We start from the raw sequence: 18,758 nt of genomic DNA on the forward strand, positions 1-18,758 counted from the left end.
CAGTAATTGACTTACAGTATTGCATTTGCTACTGTAACTCCTTATACCTACCTTCACTGTAAAACAGTGTGTCTTCAAAGCAGCCTTTGAAGACACACTGTTTGACCTGTCCTGACTTTCTAAAAATGCCCCTGCTGATAGTATTAAGATAAGATAAGCTTTATTTGTCCCACACTGGCAAATTTCTCTGTTGCAGAAGTAAAGAAGGACAGAATAAAAAAAAAGGTAATTAAAAAAAAATGTGTCCACTTTGATTTGGCCCTGGCATCTACTCAGCATTGCCTGTAGGTCCACTCTCAACTTTCTCAAATTCAAAATAATACATTTTTGTATTTTTTACACCCTGAATTGTGAATAATACAACAAAAACAAAATAATAAATTAATCACAAATTAAATTAATTGTGTATGAAACTTTTAATAATGATTTTATTGTAGTGTTTCCAGTAAATGTGTTAATACATTGTACTGCTTGTGCAAGTTTGATACAAGTTGCGTGTACACTGGTGAACACGCTCACACAGAGTGCAGTAAGAGACTGACCGACATACATTCATCCCCTCGGGGCAAACGGTGGCTATATGCGCTGCCTGCTGACAGCGTTCAGACTCGCTCTCCCTCCATGCTCCACACACGCTGAGCTGCAGCTCACGGGGAAGATCCTGCTGGCTTGTTAGAACGTTATGTAGCCTGTGAAAATCACAATTAATTCCCACTGCTGCTGGTTTGCTAATAATATTAATTATAATAATATAATTCTTTGCATTTTCATTGCATCTTTAGATGATTTTTTAAAAACAACAAATATATAATATTGCACTAGTTATCAGAGGTCCTGACCTGCTGCTCACAATTACATTACATTAAATCCACATTGCTACTATTGTGTATATCTACAGTAGGCTATATCCTAAGGTAATTGCAGGCATATAATGCATATTATAATGAATATAGTACCAAATACATAATCTTCCTTTGAAGTAAAGGATCACCAGTAACTCAGGCACAACTTCAGTGTTTTGCACTCTGCTCTTTTTGATTTCTGCTCCTTGCACAATAAACAGCTCTCGGTTTCAACCTCACAGTCCCAGCTGAGTTTGGAGTGAGTCTGAGACCGCGGAGCAGCCAGCAGGCAGAGACTGGAACAATGTGGACTGAGCTTGAATCAAATTAAATTTAACAATCTGGCTTTGCAATCTGTTTAATACATATTGGCGCATCTATCAGACATTTTTCTTTGTGGCGTAATTTACAGTTGTTATTGACACCCTCATGCACATGGTAAAAGGATTAAGGCCTGAGAAGATAAGCTGTTGTCAGAACGCTGTCAAGTGTTAAAAGAGTGCATTTAGTTCCAAAACGTTCTGAAAAGTTGAGTGTACAAAAGATTTTATTTTGTAACGCAATTGAGCTTCATATTGATTAAATACACCATCCTCTATGTCCTAGTTTTATTAGTTGATAAGAGAAGGTGCAGCATGACAGTGAGTCTGCTTTATTATCTAAATTCTTTTTCATCAGACACGTTTAAATAATAATTCTTATGTAAAATAAAGTTTCTACAATATTCCTGGCAGTTTATTTTCTACAAGTTATGTATGTGGCCAGATTTGCAGTGTCATGATCATATTGTTGTGCAGAGGAGCCAATTTATCACAGTTGTGGTTCTCCGAACAGAAGCTCTGTCCCTTGGCTTTCTGGTGCGTGGTTGCTTCTGGCAGCTGTCCTGGAATGTGCCTGTCTGCTGCTCCACTCAAACAGCACTATCGAGAGTCACCGCTCATTGTTTTCTTTCCCCTTAAACAATAATCTGCACTTTTTTTCCGTTACTACCACCAAAGGACCCCTGCCCTAATGTGTCACAACTTGGAGAGTATATCTGTGATTGTGGAACTGAGTGCGTGTGAGAGGCTCCTGCAGCTGTCTCCCTATGCTTACAAATGCACCAAATGGGCATGTGGGTATACATGTCGGTCTGCATGTGTGTTTTTCCCAGCCTCACTTGCATTAATGAGGGACATGGGTCATATTTATCTAGGCCAGCTATATGTGATTGCTCAGGGAGACAATGGAGTTTGTTTGGGTACGAGAGAGATGAGCAGGCATGAGATATTATCTTCTTTTTTTCTGCAAAGATTATCAAGGGTTGTGAGTTGAGCTGGGGATAAAGAAACCCAATCAGTTTAAAGTACTACGGCTAAGTCACAGGTTGAAGTTTGAGTAGGCTACGTAAGCTGAGGGAATGTGTAAATGTGGGACGTGTGGAGGCCGGGGATGATGGTGACCTGATACGTGGTCTAATCGCACTGCAATGTAATCCTACAGCAATTATTTCCTCTGAGCACACAAAGACAGATGCATGAGAGGAGTCTTCCAACCCTCCATCATTTTCTGATTAACCTAAGTTTACAAGGACGACCGCGTTCGTGTTTACTTGAAGGAACTTCCAGCAATACCAGTAAGTTTGCACTTTATTTATTAGGCCTGATAAGATGGTTTGTTCAGACGCTTGAGGTTTGCATATAAAGCTGTGTTCCTGCACTGATTGTGCTTATTACATGCATAATGCATCAAGACTGTGAGTCGGGTCACAATTGCGACACTCTGCCACTCGAGGGTTTTGATTAAGGCTTTTCCATACTTCCTTGTTGAATGAACTGTATCTGGGACTAAATGGAAAACACATTCTCGCTCATCATTGAGATACAATAATGTGACAAGTTTATTAAGACTGCAGTATATCCCAAATATTTACCTGTGTTGTTGTAAACACTTAGGTGCATGATAGCAGCAGGCCTCTGGCTCATTAATGATTCATGTCAGTATAATTGGCTTGTTAACATGTCAACATCAGGGATAGAAATGGGCTCATTCTTATAGAATTTATATTACATTACAAACATTGTCATTGGGTGTATAAAAATTGTATCATTAATTTTTTTTTGTGTGTTTAGAAGCCAAAAGTAAGGAAGGCTGCTTTAGTCTCAACAGCTTTATGACTCAGCCTTGGTCTGAGCAGGAGCCCATCTGGTTTACTCATGTTCTTTTTCCTTGATGAGAGCCTAAACAAAGGGAGTTCTCAAGAAACAGGAATATAACAGACGCGCACGTGCACACACACATTTAAATCATATCAATCATTAACATGCCATACAGTAGTTTTTGGTTTACTTTGGGCCCTAACTTTAAAGTACAGTAATGTCTTTAGTGAAGTTAAATGGCTACAGTGGTAATGTTGCTAATTAAATCTTTTTGTTGCTACTGTATGAGTACAAAAAAGCTCAGAAAAATTAATTAAATTTTATTGATCCCACATTAAAAAGTTAACCTCTATCTTACTCAAGGAAACACTTTGAGCTCTGGTGGGATTTGAACCTGGGACCTCTACACTCTACCAACTGAGCTACCAAGCCACCAGAACAGTAGCTCACCAGCTCCGGCCTAAAACAGTTTTAAAGAGATGAGACACCGCCATTTGTCTGATTGTGACTTGTAACATTCTCCACCAGTGTTTCATATACCGGCAAATACTGTGAATGTCATGTAACATGCTGTGAAAATCTGGCCTTTTTTTAAACTGTTCCTGAGTGTTCTCAATGGTTATCGACTTGTTGTTATCTAAGCTTTTTATACCATATACCCCAAAATATCAGTGGTGGAAGACAAAAACAGACCCGAGAAAAGAGCAGGATACAAGATATCTGTGATGGGCTGGCAACCGGTCGGTCCGGGGGGGGGGGTATAGCAGCCCTCACCAAGTAAAGCAGTTCAAAGCTTTAGTGGGAAAAAAAGGCTGAGAAAAGAGGATGCAGACAGGAAATCATCAGAGCTTTGCTTTTAGCAGGGAATGAACAGATTCTTTCTGTTCATGTAGCTAGTCTATATGAATTTGGCTGAACACAGAAACTTGACTTGCCAGATACCCAGCTCTTATCCTGCTCTTAAACTGACCTCTGTAAAGAAAGAATGCATTAAAGTGTGAATATAACTATAAAAAGTGGAGACACACACACACACACACACACACACGGCTTAGTTGTTGTTTTTCAAGTGCAGTGCTTTGCATACAGTATGTGATGCTTCCTTTGGTTGGTGGCTCAGGCACAATATGTAATATGATGCAATTCTGATCATGGCCTCAAGGTCTCGACGGTATTCTGCAGCAATAGTACGGCTTTGATTCATGGAAAGTTCAAAGCGAAATGTCGGCGCCACGGAGGACTTCATGAAGACAAGAGAACTTTGTTACTTTCTGAAATAAGCTCATCTTCAAATGTTGACGTGACATTTCAATTTCAATCTATCTGTCTCTCTGCCTAAGTTCCCCTCCGAAAACTTTTCTCTTGGAGCTGAATTCCCAAAGGTTTAAACTGCATTCATTCCTTTACAACTGCTTCGCATTTAATTACGAACCGTCAATGTGTGCATGCATGTCGAACAATAAACACTCACACACACACAGTATTGTCCGTTCTTTTCAGGGATTCTGTTCAGTCCTACGTTTGCCTTGTCTGTCTCCCGCTCTGTCTCATGTCTCATGTATTCCCAGTTACAAGTGATTGCTTCAAACTTTAAATGTAGCTTTTGCTAGTTTGATTCTTTTAATTAAGTAGAAATCACAAAAAACTTTACTGCTTTTCATTTTAGGCATTTAAAGTTCTCAGTCTAGAACCAGATCCGACTGTGGTGTGTTTGGTCTATGACACGCTGCTGATCATCACCCTCACTCTAGTCGATGAGCTTGTTCGAGAGCAGGCAGCAGCAGCAAGAGGCACAGGCAAAATGCCACGATCAAGTGCAGAACATCTGTTTTGTTGTTAAACAGCTCCACATGTGATATAGTGTGTTTAACATTCATAGGAAACAAATATTGTATGAAATAGGTTAAAGTTTAATACAAATTGGAAGATGTCAGAATGTCGTATCTACGTCATGTCTCACTTAGACCTCTGTCTGTTTGTTTGTGTCAGACTGACAGAACTTCAGACTTAGGTGATATAAAGTAAACCAAAGTGTGAATAAGCAGGTATAGAGAAGTCAATAAACAAATGTGACGTTTGTCCCCTTCTTAGTGTCCTGTCTTGTGTTTGAAGCCGGGTGTTAGTTATCATTATTGTTGAACCAAGACAGCTGGAAAACACTGGCTGCAAGGTCAGAGGCTGTGTGTGTGTGTGTGTGTGTGTGTGTGTGTGTGTGTGTGTGTGTGTGTGTGTGTGTGTGTGTGTGTGTGTGTGTGTGTGTGTGTGCGTGTGTGTGCGTGTGTGTGCGTGTGTATGCGTGTGTGTGTGTGTGTGTGTGTGTGTGTGTGTGTGTGTGTGTGTGTGTGTGTGTGTGTGTATGTCTTCTGCTGTGTTTAGTCTCTAGACCTCTGTGGGGACTGGCTAGACACATCCTAAATACACAAGGTCATTATTTTCCAAAGCCTTATTCTCCTTCTCAAAAACACTTTTGAGACTCAGACAGAAAAATTGGTACACATTTGTCAAATTTAAACAATAAAAATATATAGAGCACATGAAGGGTTTCATCTAGTTTTACTTGCACTGGCTTCACTGTGGTTCCATGATAACATTCCTCAAAGAAGGATGTTTTTCACTCCACCTCCTACACCAACATACTGTACACTGATTTTACTGTGCTCATATTGTCCTAATGAATCTATTTTGCAGATCATTGATATGGAAGAGACACAGTTTATGACCAACTGTCCTCCTGCAGTGACGGAGAGCACACCTCGCCGACGCACCAGGATTCAGGTGCTGTGGATGGCGCCACGCACTGGGACCGGCTGCGTTATACTCAAGTGAGTGTCAGTTTGTCCGTGCAATGGCTTTGAAGGTGACTCTGCTTGTGACATCTAATATACATAGCAGCAGACCTAAGTGATTATGTTGTCATTTAGTCTTATTTTTAGTGGTTAAGGCCTCAGACGTGTAAGAAATTAAGACAGAGAAACAGTCAAGCAGTTTACGTAACCCACTAAAGTTACATAAAATGCACAGTGCAGTATTTACAGAACAGAATCATTTCCTCTGGGCATTTTATTGACTTTATTGCTTGCAAAGCCATAAACAGCCTGCAATGTACAGTATGCTGTACTGTGGTGTATTAATACTTTACCAACAGGTTGCAGGAAGCACATTAAGAGCTAATGCCTGTTGTCTCTCCGGATGCTAACACACACTGGGGATGTGTAATGGCACTGGAAGTACAACAAAGAGACAGATGATGGTTACAGGGGCCAGTGTGTGGTTTCAATCACACATGCCTCTTAATCTGCACTGTGTTATTATACTGTAAGGTGTGCATGTTAATGTTGTGTGGGTGCTCTCTTAATCCTCACATCTCATCAAATTTCATTATTACTTTTGCATACAGTGATCTGTAAACATTGACCACATTATTACTGAACTATTCTTATTACATTTTTTTTAATAATACACATTGACATACTGTAACAGTAGAGTAAATATACACACAAAGCACAATAACACATACAATTTATAATATATGACAGAAAAGTACTAATATGATTAGAGATGTGAAACGTAGTAAACAGTAAATGTGTGTAACTGTCAGAGCTACACCGATGAGGTCCTTGCCTCAATCGGGCAAACAAGTTCTGTCAGCCTGTGTTCTTACCCACCATGTACAGCAGCAGCCTCTAAGATGTATTGATGGATTTTTGAATTATGTGTTTGTGTTTGAAATGGCAGTTGCATGAAAAACTGAATTGAAATTAATCAGGACTAGCATCTCTTCTTGAACTACTACTAGCAACTATTCTTGAACTACTGTGAGACAAAAGGACAGTTTACTGCAGCTTTAAGACTGACAATAGACAAGCATTTTAAATTTGTTTTATTTCCGCACATTTAAAATTAGCATATGAAAAAAAACAACAACTGTACATCTGAGGTTGAATGTGGCCAATAAAAGAGAACTACCACCACTGCCAAATGTACTGTGATAAACAAAAACAGAGAGATTATGTGGAAACTGTAACCTTCCTCAAGTTAAACATAAAAAGATAGTTAGGTTAGTTAGATAGGCAATGCTCTACAGTTATAAAAGCTTTACCACATAACAACTATAAATTCCAATTCACAAAAACTGTGACAGACCGATTTGCTGTAGAAAATAATTTGTGTATTTTATAAGGTATCTTTTGAAATAACCAGATCTTACAGTAAAGAAGGAACAACACTTTGTTCTTATCTCTCTGGCTGTTGGTCTCAGTCACAAAGCATTCATCGTTAACTCAAAAGGTCGTTTAAACCCTTATTTCACATGAAGCCTAGCTTCAAAGATGGGATTGATTTTTATTTACTCCAACAGTTACTTCTACAGTTGTGATACGATCAGATGATAAGCAGCTCTTATAATTGATGACATAAAGCATAAGGGACAATTTATACCAGCAGTGCATGTGCCGACAAATCTTGTGTGGGCTGCACTAAGTTATGGCACTCTGCAGCTGCCGAGACTGCAAATGACAAGTAGCCGAGAAGTCGGAGTGAGCGCCTCTGAAAATGTTTCCCTCTCCATCTCCAGAGTTCTAGTTTGTTCCTGCTCTGTCGTTTCTATCTTCTCATCCATCTTCCTGAGGGGAATAACCTCTCTGATACGCATCTCTTCCTCCTCCGAGCAAGATGCTATGACTTGCCCTCACCTCCCCAATATACTCACAGCTGTTGCTCTCTTGCTGCTCTATGACAGATGGCACATAGCCATCCCACTGTTTGCTAGTCCAGTATATCTAACCTTGCGTATGGGGAACAACTGTTATGCAAATGACCTCATATTGTCACAATTGTTGTCTGTCAGTAGTGAGATGAAGTTTTAGCATTAGCTCTTCTGTATTGTACATATATCTGTCGCTGCTTTTTTGTCGCTCTTTAATCTTTGGAACATTCAGTCCTACGTCTGTCATAGGTAGTTAGACTGAGAAACAATAATACATACTGTATAAATAATAAATAATTCATAAATCATAAATCATGTCTCTCATGTTGAGTGCTTTTCTTTCTCATCATCCAGATGCGTATTTTTTATTAATTTAATGTTAATTTCAACATCTGTTAATTTAAAATAAGTGCAATACATTTTTTGGTGGAGGGTAGGAAAAATTCTGTTGGTGACAGCTGTAGCATGTGAAGAGCGGGAATAGTTTTTCTTACAAGATTAGCTATGGAATTGAAAGTAATTAATTACATTAAATACAAGGAGGAACTTGAGTCGACCAGAGTGTTTTGGTTTGCTGGCATTAAAGCCCCTTATTAGGCTTATTGGCATTTCTGTGTTTGGAGTAAATAGAACAAATGCAAATATGGACAAATAATGAACATACAACACACACAATCACCACCTTAAAGTGCACTTTATTTCCTTAAGCCTCACACAGTGAGGTGAGTGAGATAAGGTATGTCAGCTAATAAACATACTGTACACATAATTTTTCTTTTGGCAAGTGGAACATGTCAGCAGCTTTTCAATAGCATTTTTTTCATGTGCTATATCAGCTTGTCTCAGTTGGTACTGGCACTGCAACCAACAACAACTTCAGGAGCGAACGTGCAACTTTTCAGCTCTAGGCAGGAAGTGTACTGTCAAGTTTGGCCTCCTCCTCCTTGGCCAGGTTTGGCCCAAAACTTATCACTACTCCTGCAGAGCTGTCTGCCTTGAAACAACATATAGCCTCAGGCTGGTGGAGAAGTGACTGTGAGGCCTCCATACTGTACTGTAGGTGGAATTCTTCAAGCGTGTTGGCAGCGTTAGATTTCCTGATTTTTATATATTCTGTATTTATTTTAGTTCAACACAGGAAATTCACTATGGACACAGTTACTAATAATGTAATAATATAACCCAGAATTAAAAAAACACAATATTATATGTTATTGTTATAACTATATCATAGTTACATTTAAATATAGCTTTACTACACAAATCCAAAAAAGGGCAGTTTGTATACTTGTGTAGCAGAGAACAGCATAACACCTTGTTTTTCATATTGATTTCATATTTCCCTGCCGCATACAGTAGGAACAAGTGTTTTCGAATAAAAAGGAAAAAGTGAAGAAAACTGTGTAAATATTCAAATACTACATAGGTTAAGTTTCTTAATGCCTCTATTTTTGAAGCATTATTTTGCCTATGCACTGGTGACAGACACAGGATGATGTTTTCAGGTTGTCTGTCTGGACATAATCACAAGAGCCTAGAGGGAATTTCTTCTACATTGGCACAAAAATCTTATTAGAGTCAGGATGGGCTCTATTTTTATCAGCTTCGTGTCAAATTCCTGTTTTGCTTTTTGAATTTTGTGCCATCAGAATTTGTTTATTGAGTTCGTCAAGGTGAAAGATTGGTGTGTTTGTTTCCTTTTTACCTTTTTCACCCGGGTCATCAAGGTCCAAGTTCTGATGAGCTCAGCTCAAATCTGTATTTTAATCTACAGAGACTGGTAAAATGGGACTGAAAGGTACAGCAGCCTATTTTCCAATCAAATGGTCACTGTCTTGTTGATCTCCTTTCGTTATCAAGTTTACTGTTATTTTCACCTCTTGCTCCATTGCTGCCCTATAGCTGTGTTCATCAGATTTTCACCTCACATCAACCCCCTCCCATTAGTATTCTGCTGTTGGTACTGGGAGGACTCTAGGAGAAGGTAAAGGCTCCCGGTCATCTGTTTGTTCATTGACAACACAGGTCTATCTGCAAGGACTCTGAAGCTGTTTTATAAATGGATCCAAACTCTTGTATCTAGATATAGCCAGCAGTGGCATCTCTACATTAGGGACCAGTGGGACCACTACAGTATGTAATGCTGAAATGAAGCAAGTGGACGGTCTATTGAAAGTTTGATTTGACTTTACCATAACCTGGATGTAGAAGTGAAGTTTATCACAACTGTCTCTGTCATACATGCACAGTATATGGACTATATGGACTGTTAATGCTGGGATTTTTTGTGAAGTGCAAAAAGAGTAGATGTTCAGTTAAAAAAAGAAGAGAAAGAAAAGAATTGGGGGCAGAGGGAGCTAATGGAAGACAACTTGATTAGAAAATTCAAACATCCCTTCCGATGATAATGAAAAACAAAATGAAATTACTATTAAATGCAATGGGAAAAAAATTCTCAAAAAATGGTCAAATTGTGAATTTGTGTGAAAACCAGATGTTCTCTCTAAATACACACTGCTCACTTTATTACTGTAGGTTCAGTTGTGAACTCTAATTCAACTTGATACACACTTTCTGTTTCGCGTTAAAGAGTATTTATGATCAACTGTGAACATGGTAGGGGTGGGCGGATCAACCCTAATATCAGTACAATCAATACCAAGGCTAGTATTGATATCGGTCGATACCTCAACAAAAATATCAATACATTGGTTGAATTTTTAGTCCTGTACGCACTGCTGCCGTTTTTTCAAAGATGTGACCTAACTATCTGGTCTGTCTGCATCTCTAAGTGCCTGTGTGTAAGTGTAAGCCTGTGCCTATATGCCAGAGCAAAGCAGACACACACCAACAATGGACTTTATTAAATTAGTAATACAATTTTAATCAAAAAACCCGAAAGTCATAAATATGTATTTAGATTTTGATAATGCATTAATTGTCAAAAAGTATCGGTATTGGTGTTGATATCAGTGATACTGCTCCAATATTTACTTGGTAACGGATCGTCACCAAAGCTTGCAGTATCGCCCACCAGAACATGGGAGCCGTTAGGCGCTGGTGGGGGTGGTGGTTGGAGTTAGGAGCATTCTAACAAACCACGAAATTTGAGGGGCCCACAGAGACCAGCCTAATTAATTATAACATTATACTTCCTCACATTCAATGAAGTGTAAATCTGCCCTTCATCAGAAATGAAAACGAGGTTTAACAAAGCAGGAAAAGTGAAGAAGGGCCCAAAATAACTTTAAATAGTTTTTGAAATAAAGGTTTGTTTATTCATGGAGCTTCCCTTGCAGTATAATGTTTGTGCTACTTAATAGCCAACACTCTATCTACTGTCCTCTCTCTGGGGGCTCTCTGTCTAGCGCGTGCTAGACAGCCAGCAAACAGAATAAAAAATGTCCTCACAGGGCGTTCGTTTCTTGCATTATATTATAAGTTTTAGATTTCTCCTCACCTGAAAGGCATCACACTCAAAGTTCTGTAGCGGATTCAAATTATTAATAGTTTGATATTAATGCAGAAACATTAATATTCCTCGAAGTTGGGGCACCAGGTTTGTTTTAAAGCTAAAACCACGCTTGTATCAATCTAGCCAACGCCAGATGTCAATTCAATGAGTTACCAGTTATGGACAACAATAACAACTTTCTTGTGACAAAAACAAATCAGTCTCTTATGCCGTGAATTCTTGTCGCGGTTCAGTGACCTCTGCTTAAATCTGAAGAACAATGCACACGAAACCAGATTCCTTTTAAAGTTTTAATAATATAATATAACTAACACTACTGGATATATGAATAACATAATATGGAAATACTCAAATAAACAGAACAGGAAATGAGAGAACGATCAGAATGAGATGATGAACAGTGAATGAATCAATGAGTGAAAACACAAAGAATGGTCAAGACCTGAGTGTGTGATGGCTTTGATCAAGCGAAAAGAGTATTTATCTCTAACTAGTTCAAATCTAAGGATAAATAATGAATTTAGCACTTTGAGAAACACCATTCTTCTCAGAGGATTAGAGATGTTCGTCTTGCCTCAGTTTGGAGCTGTCGGTCGCTGTGCAGCGTCTCCCGTTACCGGTTGGTTGAGCAGGCGTGCCCTCTCTGGTCCAGGTGCCACGACCTCTGGGCCAGAAATCGTCGCCCGCGGTGATGATGACGGCTCAGGTTCAGCGAAGTAACAGTCGGCCAGGCTGGACTTTCCAAGGTGTTTCAATGCGTCAGCGCTACTTAAACTAGCCCAAAAGGGAAACGGGCTGGAATCTAATTTAATTTGTTCGATCAAAAATAGCGAGTCAATTAAGGACTGGTTGTAATAGTTTCAGTTTTGTGGAGTTTCTTGTTGACTTTCTAACGTTACAAATTTCGTTGTTCGTTCGTGTTTCTAACTTGTGTGTTTAACTTAGGTTTATAAAATTTGAGAACAAAGGAAAATTAAAGAAAAGTAATGCGACGCAAAAAGAAAAGGTGAAAGAAGTTTGAAGATAGAGGGAAATCCGATTCCACTAGGGTGTCACTGGTTTAAATACCCCTGGGGCAGTGGTCACTGCAGGGCAATTTAGTTCAACCAGTGGTGAAGAGTTCCACGTCTTCAGATCAGGAATCAAACTATTTGTTTTGGATTGCTCCTAAATCTGGGATAACTAAGCTTTCCTCTTTTCATCAAGCTCAAAGTTCCATCACACCATAACACAATAAACATGTAATGATCACTTTGACACTCAAATAAGCAGAGAAGTCAGAATAGTTAAACAGCAATATTAAATGCATAGAACATTAAGGTCTTATACATGGTCCCTTAGAACGCAAATGAAATGTTATTCATGATGACTGGTCTTGTTTTATGTAACACCCAGTAAACACTAAAACATACACGAATAATAAATGCAAGTAAAATCAAATTATACATGACCTAATCTGGACATTACTAATTAAACAATTGACACTTAAAAATGTAATACAATAATGAGGATACCTACAGTAATTGTAGCTGGTGGACATAGTCTACGTGTATGTTGCACAGATTAAAATAAGTAAAGAAGGTGAGTATCTGTATTTCAACTTTGTGCCTTCACACAAAGGAAAGTGTGGTGATAAGTTGGAGTCCCTTTGTGACTTTAGGAATTTCCTGGCAAATCTGTAGATCAGGTATTAAACATCACACAGAAACCAATCTAATACCAAATGAAAACATTTTGTCCACAGAATAAAATGGCATCAGTTTCATGAAAGTTGAAAGTTCTGGAGCATCTGAACAAGAACCTGTGTCCAAATGAAGCCTCTGGTCCTCTTAATGAACACATTCCACATTTTATGGCTGGTGGTCCCAGTTCTGGGAGAGACAGCTTCTCGGTGATAAATGTGACAGCCTGTCCTTTTGGCATGATAAGCAGAGGTGGAATCCTGAGAGATTTACAGGTAGATCAACAAAGTGGACTCATGGTTCTTTGATAAGGAGATTTGAGATGTTGGTGCCAATTGGTGCCTGTTGTGATAGAAATCAGTCTCCTGTGGTGGAGAAAGATTCAGGGTCCCTTATCTCTGGGGACTGGAGAGGACGTAGAGGCTCTTCAATGAGGGAGTTAAGTTCACATGTAGGTCAGGTTACCTCAGTCCAGACGTGGATTGCTACAATTCAGTAGCATATGTTTTACACTGTTGAGTGTGAAATAATAGAATTTTGACAGAATATTAATACATTGTCAAAACAAATACTGTAGTCCTGCAGCTAGATTTGAATTCACAACATTGATATTACCAGCATTACACTCTCTATAATCAGTAGTGGCCAGTAATATATCTAAATTCCAGGGCCCAACCTCAAATTTTGTCATAGGACCCATAACTGCTAGCGGTGCTCCTGACTGTGAACACCAGTAACTGACAGCAGTGGCAAAAGAAGTCCAATACTGAACTCTGCCATGCATCTCACTTTCTACTACTGTACATACTGTATCTCTCTCTCTCTCTTTTTCTCTCTCTCTCTCTCCACACAGCCTGTGAGAATGACAATAAAGAAGACACAATCAACACAATTAATGGAAAAAGACTAATAACATTTTTGAATTTGTAAAGAAAAAAGTGTATTTTTGGATTGGCTGGTTTGGCTGAACGTAGATTTTTCAGTTTTCTCAGAAGCAGCAATTTAACCCCTTCAGTACAGCTAATGAGTTTGTCTCAGATACTACAACTAAGTTTAGTCTCTTTTAGCATTTTGTAAACAACAGACTACTGCAGAATTCAGCTCCTTCTCTTCAACCTTATCAGATACCTGTGACCATCACACAGCAGCAGCATCTTTAACTGATACATGCTTGGCTGGACTGAGACTGTGCAGAAAGTTTTTAGTTTTGCTACTGAAATGTAATAAAACTTTAAAGTTTTTCACATTTAGCTATAGTAGATAGAAAAACAATGGACCATATACTGTAGGCATTGGCATAACAGTAGCTGGACATTTGCGGCCTTATTGTACATTTGCCTCCGGCATAGGGTTACTTGTACACATCTGGAAATTATATATTACACACTTTATGACCTCCTTAGGACCAGAGGGAACTCGAGAGAACTTGTTTTCTCCTACATTTCTCCAGTGTAGTCTCTCTTCTCCTGTGTGCAGCAGCCAGTAAAGCATAGATTGATCAGAACTTACAAGGAAGAAGATATATCTTGAGGGAAGACAGGCAGTGGGTGTAATTATTGGTCGAAGTTAGTTTTACTGAGAGCTGGCACTGAACACATTTAAGAACTTTTTCCAAAAGACCAGATTTTGTTGAAAAGCTGGTTTGAATGTATCAGCTACACCGACTGACGATTATCATTGAAACAAAAAATTTACGTAAAATGATCAAGAACAGCTCAATAATAGTGTGTATATTTCACTTTTGTTTTTCAATTTCATGCCCAAGCAGTCAACCCATGTTGTAGGGTATATTGCCCCTTCAGTCTGTACAAGATTTATAGAAGCAATATAACTGATAACTCCTAGTTAATGTTGCCAGTCCCTCCTCTCTCTCCACGCTCAGTGTTGTTCAACTCATATCTCCGTTTTATGTGTTTCAACAGTACGAGGCGGACACACCCTGAAGACCTCACTGCTGCTACACAAATCTGATTTTAGAATCACACCGGACAAGTTCTATACTATGTGGTTCAGTTATTTGACTGTTGTATCAGATGTACTGTAATGGTTCAGCATTCTCAAAAGCCAAAAGCTTTTTGGATGTCAGATGTTTTGACACTGCTTCATTCGTTTGGGGGAGCCCTGCATTGTAAATCGACTAACACAGGGCTGCACAGATTGTTGGAGACAGCAGAGGTCCTGGGCAGAGCAGAGTGAACACAATTTCGTAGTAAAACAAAACTCCCTTCTCACCCCACGCGGGTGGTCTCATCCGTTTTCCAAGCTCGGGTCCTCTACCAGAGGCCAGGAAGCTTGAGGTTTCTGCGCAGTATCCTTGCTGTTCCTAGGACTGCACTTTTCTGAACTGAGATGTCGGATGTTTTTCCAGGGATCTGTTGTAGCCACTCCTCCAGTTTTGGGGTCACTGCCCCCAGTGCTCCAATAACCACAGGCACCACTGTGGCCTTCATCTTCTAAGCCTTCTCCAGTTCTTCTCTGAGCCCTTGCTTTTTCGCTAGTTTCTCATGTTCCTTTTTCCTGATGTTGCCATCGCTAGGTATTGCCACATCCACTACTACGGCTTTCCTCTGTTCTTTGTTCACCACCACAATGTCTGGTTGGTTCGCCATTATCATTCTGTCTGTCTGTATCTGGAAGTCCCACAGGATCTTGGCTCGCTCGTTCTCTACCACCTTGGGAGGTGTTTCCCACTTTGACTTTGGGGTTTCCAATCCATACTCTGCGCAAATGTTCCTGTATACTATGCCAGCCACTTGGTTATGGCGTTCCATGTATGCTTTCCCTGCCAGCATCTTACACCCTGCAGTTATGTGCTGGATTGTCTCAGGGGCCTCTTTGCACAGTCTACACCTTGGGTCTTGTCTGGTGTGGTAGATCTGGGCCTCTATGGCTCTGGTGCTCAGGGCCTGCTCCTGTGAAGCCAGGATGAGTGTCTCTGTGCTGTCATTCAGCCCAGCCCTTTCAAGCCATTGGTAGGATTTGTTGAGATCAGCCACTTCAGTTATGTTCCGGTGGTACATCCTGTGTAAGGGCTTGTCCTCCCATGATGGTCCCTCTTCCAGCATCTGATTCTCTGTTCTCCACTGCCTGAGACATTCACTCAACACGTCATCTGTCGGGGCCTTGCCTCACTCGTTGGAGGTATTTGGCTGTTGCCGCATTCCTTGTTGTCTGGTTGGTTCGCCATTATCATTCTGTCTGTCTGTATCTGGAAATCCCACAGGATCTTGGCTCGCTCGTTCTCTACCACCTTGGGAGGTGTTTCCCACTTTGACTTTGGGGTTTCCAATCCATACTCTGCGCAAATGTTCCTGTATACTATGCCAGCCACTTGGTTATGGCGTTCCATGTATGCTTTCCCTGCCAGCATCTTACACCCTGCAGTTATGTGCTGGATTGTCTCAGGGGCCTCTTTGCACAGTCTACACCTTGGGTCTTGTCTGGTGTGGTAGATCTGGGCCTCTATGGCTCTGGTGCTCAGGGCCTGCTCCTGTGAAGCCAGGATGAGTGTCTCTGTGCTGTCATTCAGCCCAGCCCTTTCAAGCCATTGGTAGGATTTGTTGAGATCAGCCACTTCAGTTATGTTCCGGTGGTACATCCTGTGTAAGGGCTTGTCCTCCCATGATGGTCCCTCTTCCAGCATCTGATTCTCTGTTCTCCACTGCCTGAGACATTCACTCAACACGTCATCTGTCGGGGCCTTGCCTCACTCGTTGGAGGTATTTGGCTGTTGCCGCATTCCTTGTTGCCTGTTCAAGGTTGCCGTTTGCCTGTGGTATTCCAAGTACTTGTAATTGTCCTCAATGTCTGCTATTGTTCCTTCTGGGAGTTAGACCCCTTCTGTGTGGATTACCTTGCCTCTCTTTGTCACCATCCTCCCACATTTCTTGAGCCCGAATGACATCCCAATGTCCGAGCTGTAGATCCTGGTGGTGTGGATCAGCGAGTTGATGTCTCGCTCACTCTTGGCGTACAGCTTGATGTCATCCATGTAGAGGAGGTGACTTATGGTGGCCCCGTTCCGGAGTCGGTATCCATAGCCAGTCTTGTTTATTATTTGGCTGAGGGGGTTCAGACCTATGCAGAACAGCAGTGGGGACAGTGCATCTCCTTGGTATATGCCACATTTGATGGATGCTTGGGCAAGTGGCTTCCCATTGGCTTCAAGGGTGGTTCTCGAAAACCTCATCGAGTTTGCAATGAAGGCCCTTAGAGTTCTGTTGATGTTGTACAGCTCCAAGCATTCAGTGATCCATGTGTGTGGCATTGAGTCATAGGCTTTCTTGTAGTCGATTCAGGCTGTGCACAGGTTGGTGTGTCGCACTCTGCAGTCTTGGGCAACTGTTCTGTCAACCAGGAGTTGGTCTTTGGCTTCTCTGGTATCCTTACCAATGCCCTTCTGTGCTTCGCTCATGTGTTGACCCATGTGCCCACTTATCTTAGCTGCGATGATGCCTGACATGAGCTTCCATGTTGTGGAGAGACAGGTTATTGGCCGGTAGTTAGAATAGAATAGAATAGAATAGAATAGAATAGAATAGAATAGAATAGAATAGAATAGAATAGAATAGAATAGAATAGAATAGAATGCCTTTATTAGTCCCACAGCGGGGAAATTCCCATCAGCAGCCAGGTTACCCGGCGCTAGTCCGACAGTGGAAGCAATTGCAGTACAAACAATTAAAAACACATGCACATACAGTGGCACACAGTACAAGTGGAAACCTTGCTGGAATTTTTTCTTGGGTTCATCAGGACAGATAGATAAGGTCGGAGAGCAGACAATGAGACTGTAAGGTGGGGTGGGAGGGGGTGTATCTGCATCAGTGTAATGAAGTGTATGACTGAGGCCGACCAAGATGTTTACAGGTCAGTCCAACAGTTGTCCTTGAAGGGAGTCACAACAGGGGAAGAGGATAGATAGAGGCACAGCTGGTGAGCTAGATTGGACCCGGGAAGGGAGGGGTGAGGGAGAAGGGACAGAGTAATACACAGCCAATTCTAATACATTTTAACAATCCATGACTAATTTGTCTAGATCAATACTCCAATCGGTCAGAACTCAGGGCTTCATCGCCTCTTGTGGGACCATGGGTCACCCGTGACATCTCCTCAAGCCTGTCAGACAAGGCTGTCACCATAGTAACCAAGTGTTCAGTCTATCTGCAGATGTTATCCCTCAGTCCCTTGTCTTCCCCCGAACGGGCTGAGATCTTATTAGTCAGTCCTGCAATCCGGGCATCCGAACGAGCTGAGATGTTACTGATCAGTCCCTCAATCCGGGTCATCCTCTAATGCAAATCATCCGAACGAGCTGAGATGTTAATTATCATCAGGACAGATAGATAAGGTCGGAGAGCAGACAATGAGACTGTAAGGTGGGGTGGGAGGGGGTGTATCTGCATCAGTGTAATGAAGTGTTGTTTATAGAAGTATGACTGAGGCCGACCAAGATGTTTACAGGTCAGTCCAACAGTTGTCCTTGAAGGGAGTCACAACAGGGGAAGAGGATAGATAGAGGCACAGCTGGTGAGCTAGATTGGACCCGGGAAGGGAGGGGTGAGGGAGAAGGGACAGAGTAATACACAGCCAATTCTAATACATTTTAACAATCCATGACTAATTTGTCTAGATCAATACTCCAATTGGTCAGAACTCAGGGCTTCATCACCTCTTGTGGGACCATGGGTCACCCGTGACATCTCCTCAAGCCTGTCAGACAAGGCTGTCACCATAGTAACCAAGTGTTCAGTCTGTCTGCAGATGTTATCCCTCAGTCCCTTGTCTTCCTCCGAACGGGCTGAGATATTATTAGTCAGTCCTGCAATCCGGGCATCCGAACGAGCTGAGATGTTACTGATCAGTCCCTCAATCCGGGTCATCCTCTAATGCAAATCATCCGAACGAGCTGAGATG

The 18,758-nt window shown here is 41.0% G+C and overlaps 1 protein-coding gene across 2 annotated transcripts in view; it reads left to right on the forward strand.

The window, feature by feature from the left end:
- Nucleotides 1-18,758, forward strand: part of LOC114857212 (spondin-1-like) — a 125,124-nt gene that overhangs the window by 2,730 nt on the left and 103,636 nt on the right. For both annotated transcript variants that reach the window (XM_029153463.3, XM_029153462.3), the window contains exon 3: nt 5,669-5,802. In XM_029153463.3, coding sequence (XP_029009296.1) covers nt 5,669-5,802 — 134 coding nt within the window. The remainder of the gene's footprint in view (nt 1-5,668; nt 5,803-18,758) is intronic.

The sequence above is a fragment of the Betta splendens genome, chromosome 6, assembly GCF_900634795.4.
Source record: "Betta splendens chromosome 6, fBetSpl5.4, whole genome shotgun sequence".
Lineage (NCBI taxonomy): Eukaryota > Metazoa > Chordata > Actinopteri > Anabantiformes > Osphronemidae > Betta > Betta splendens.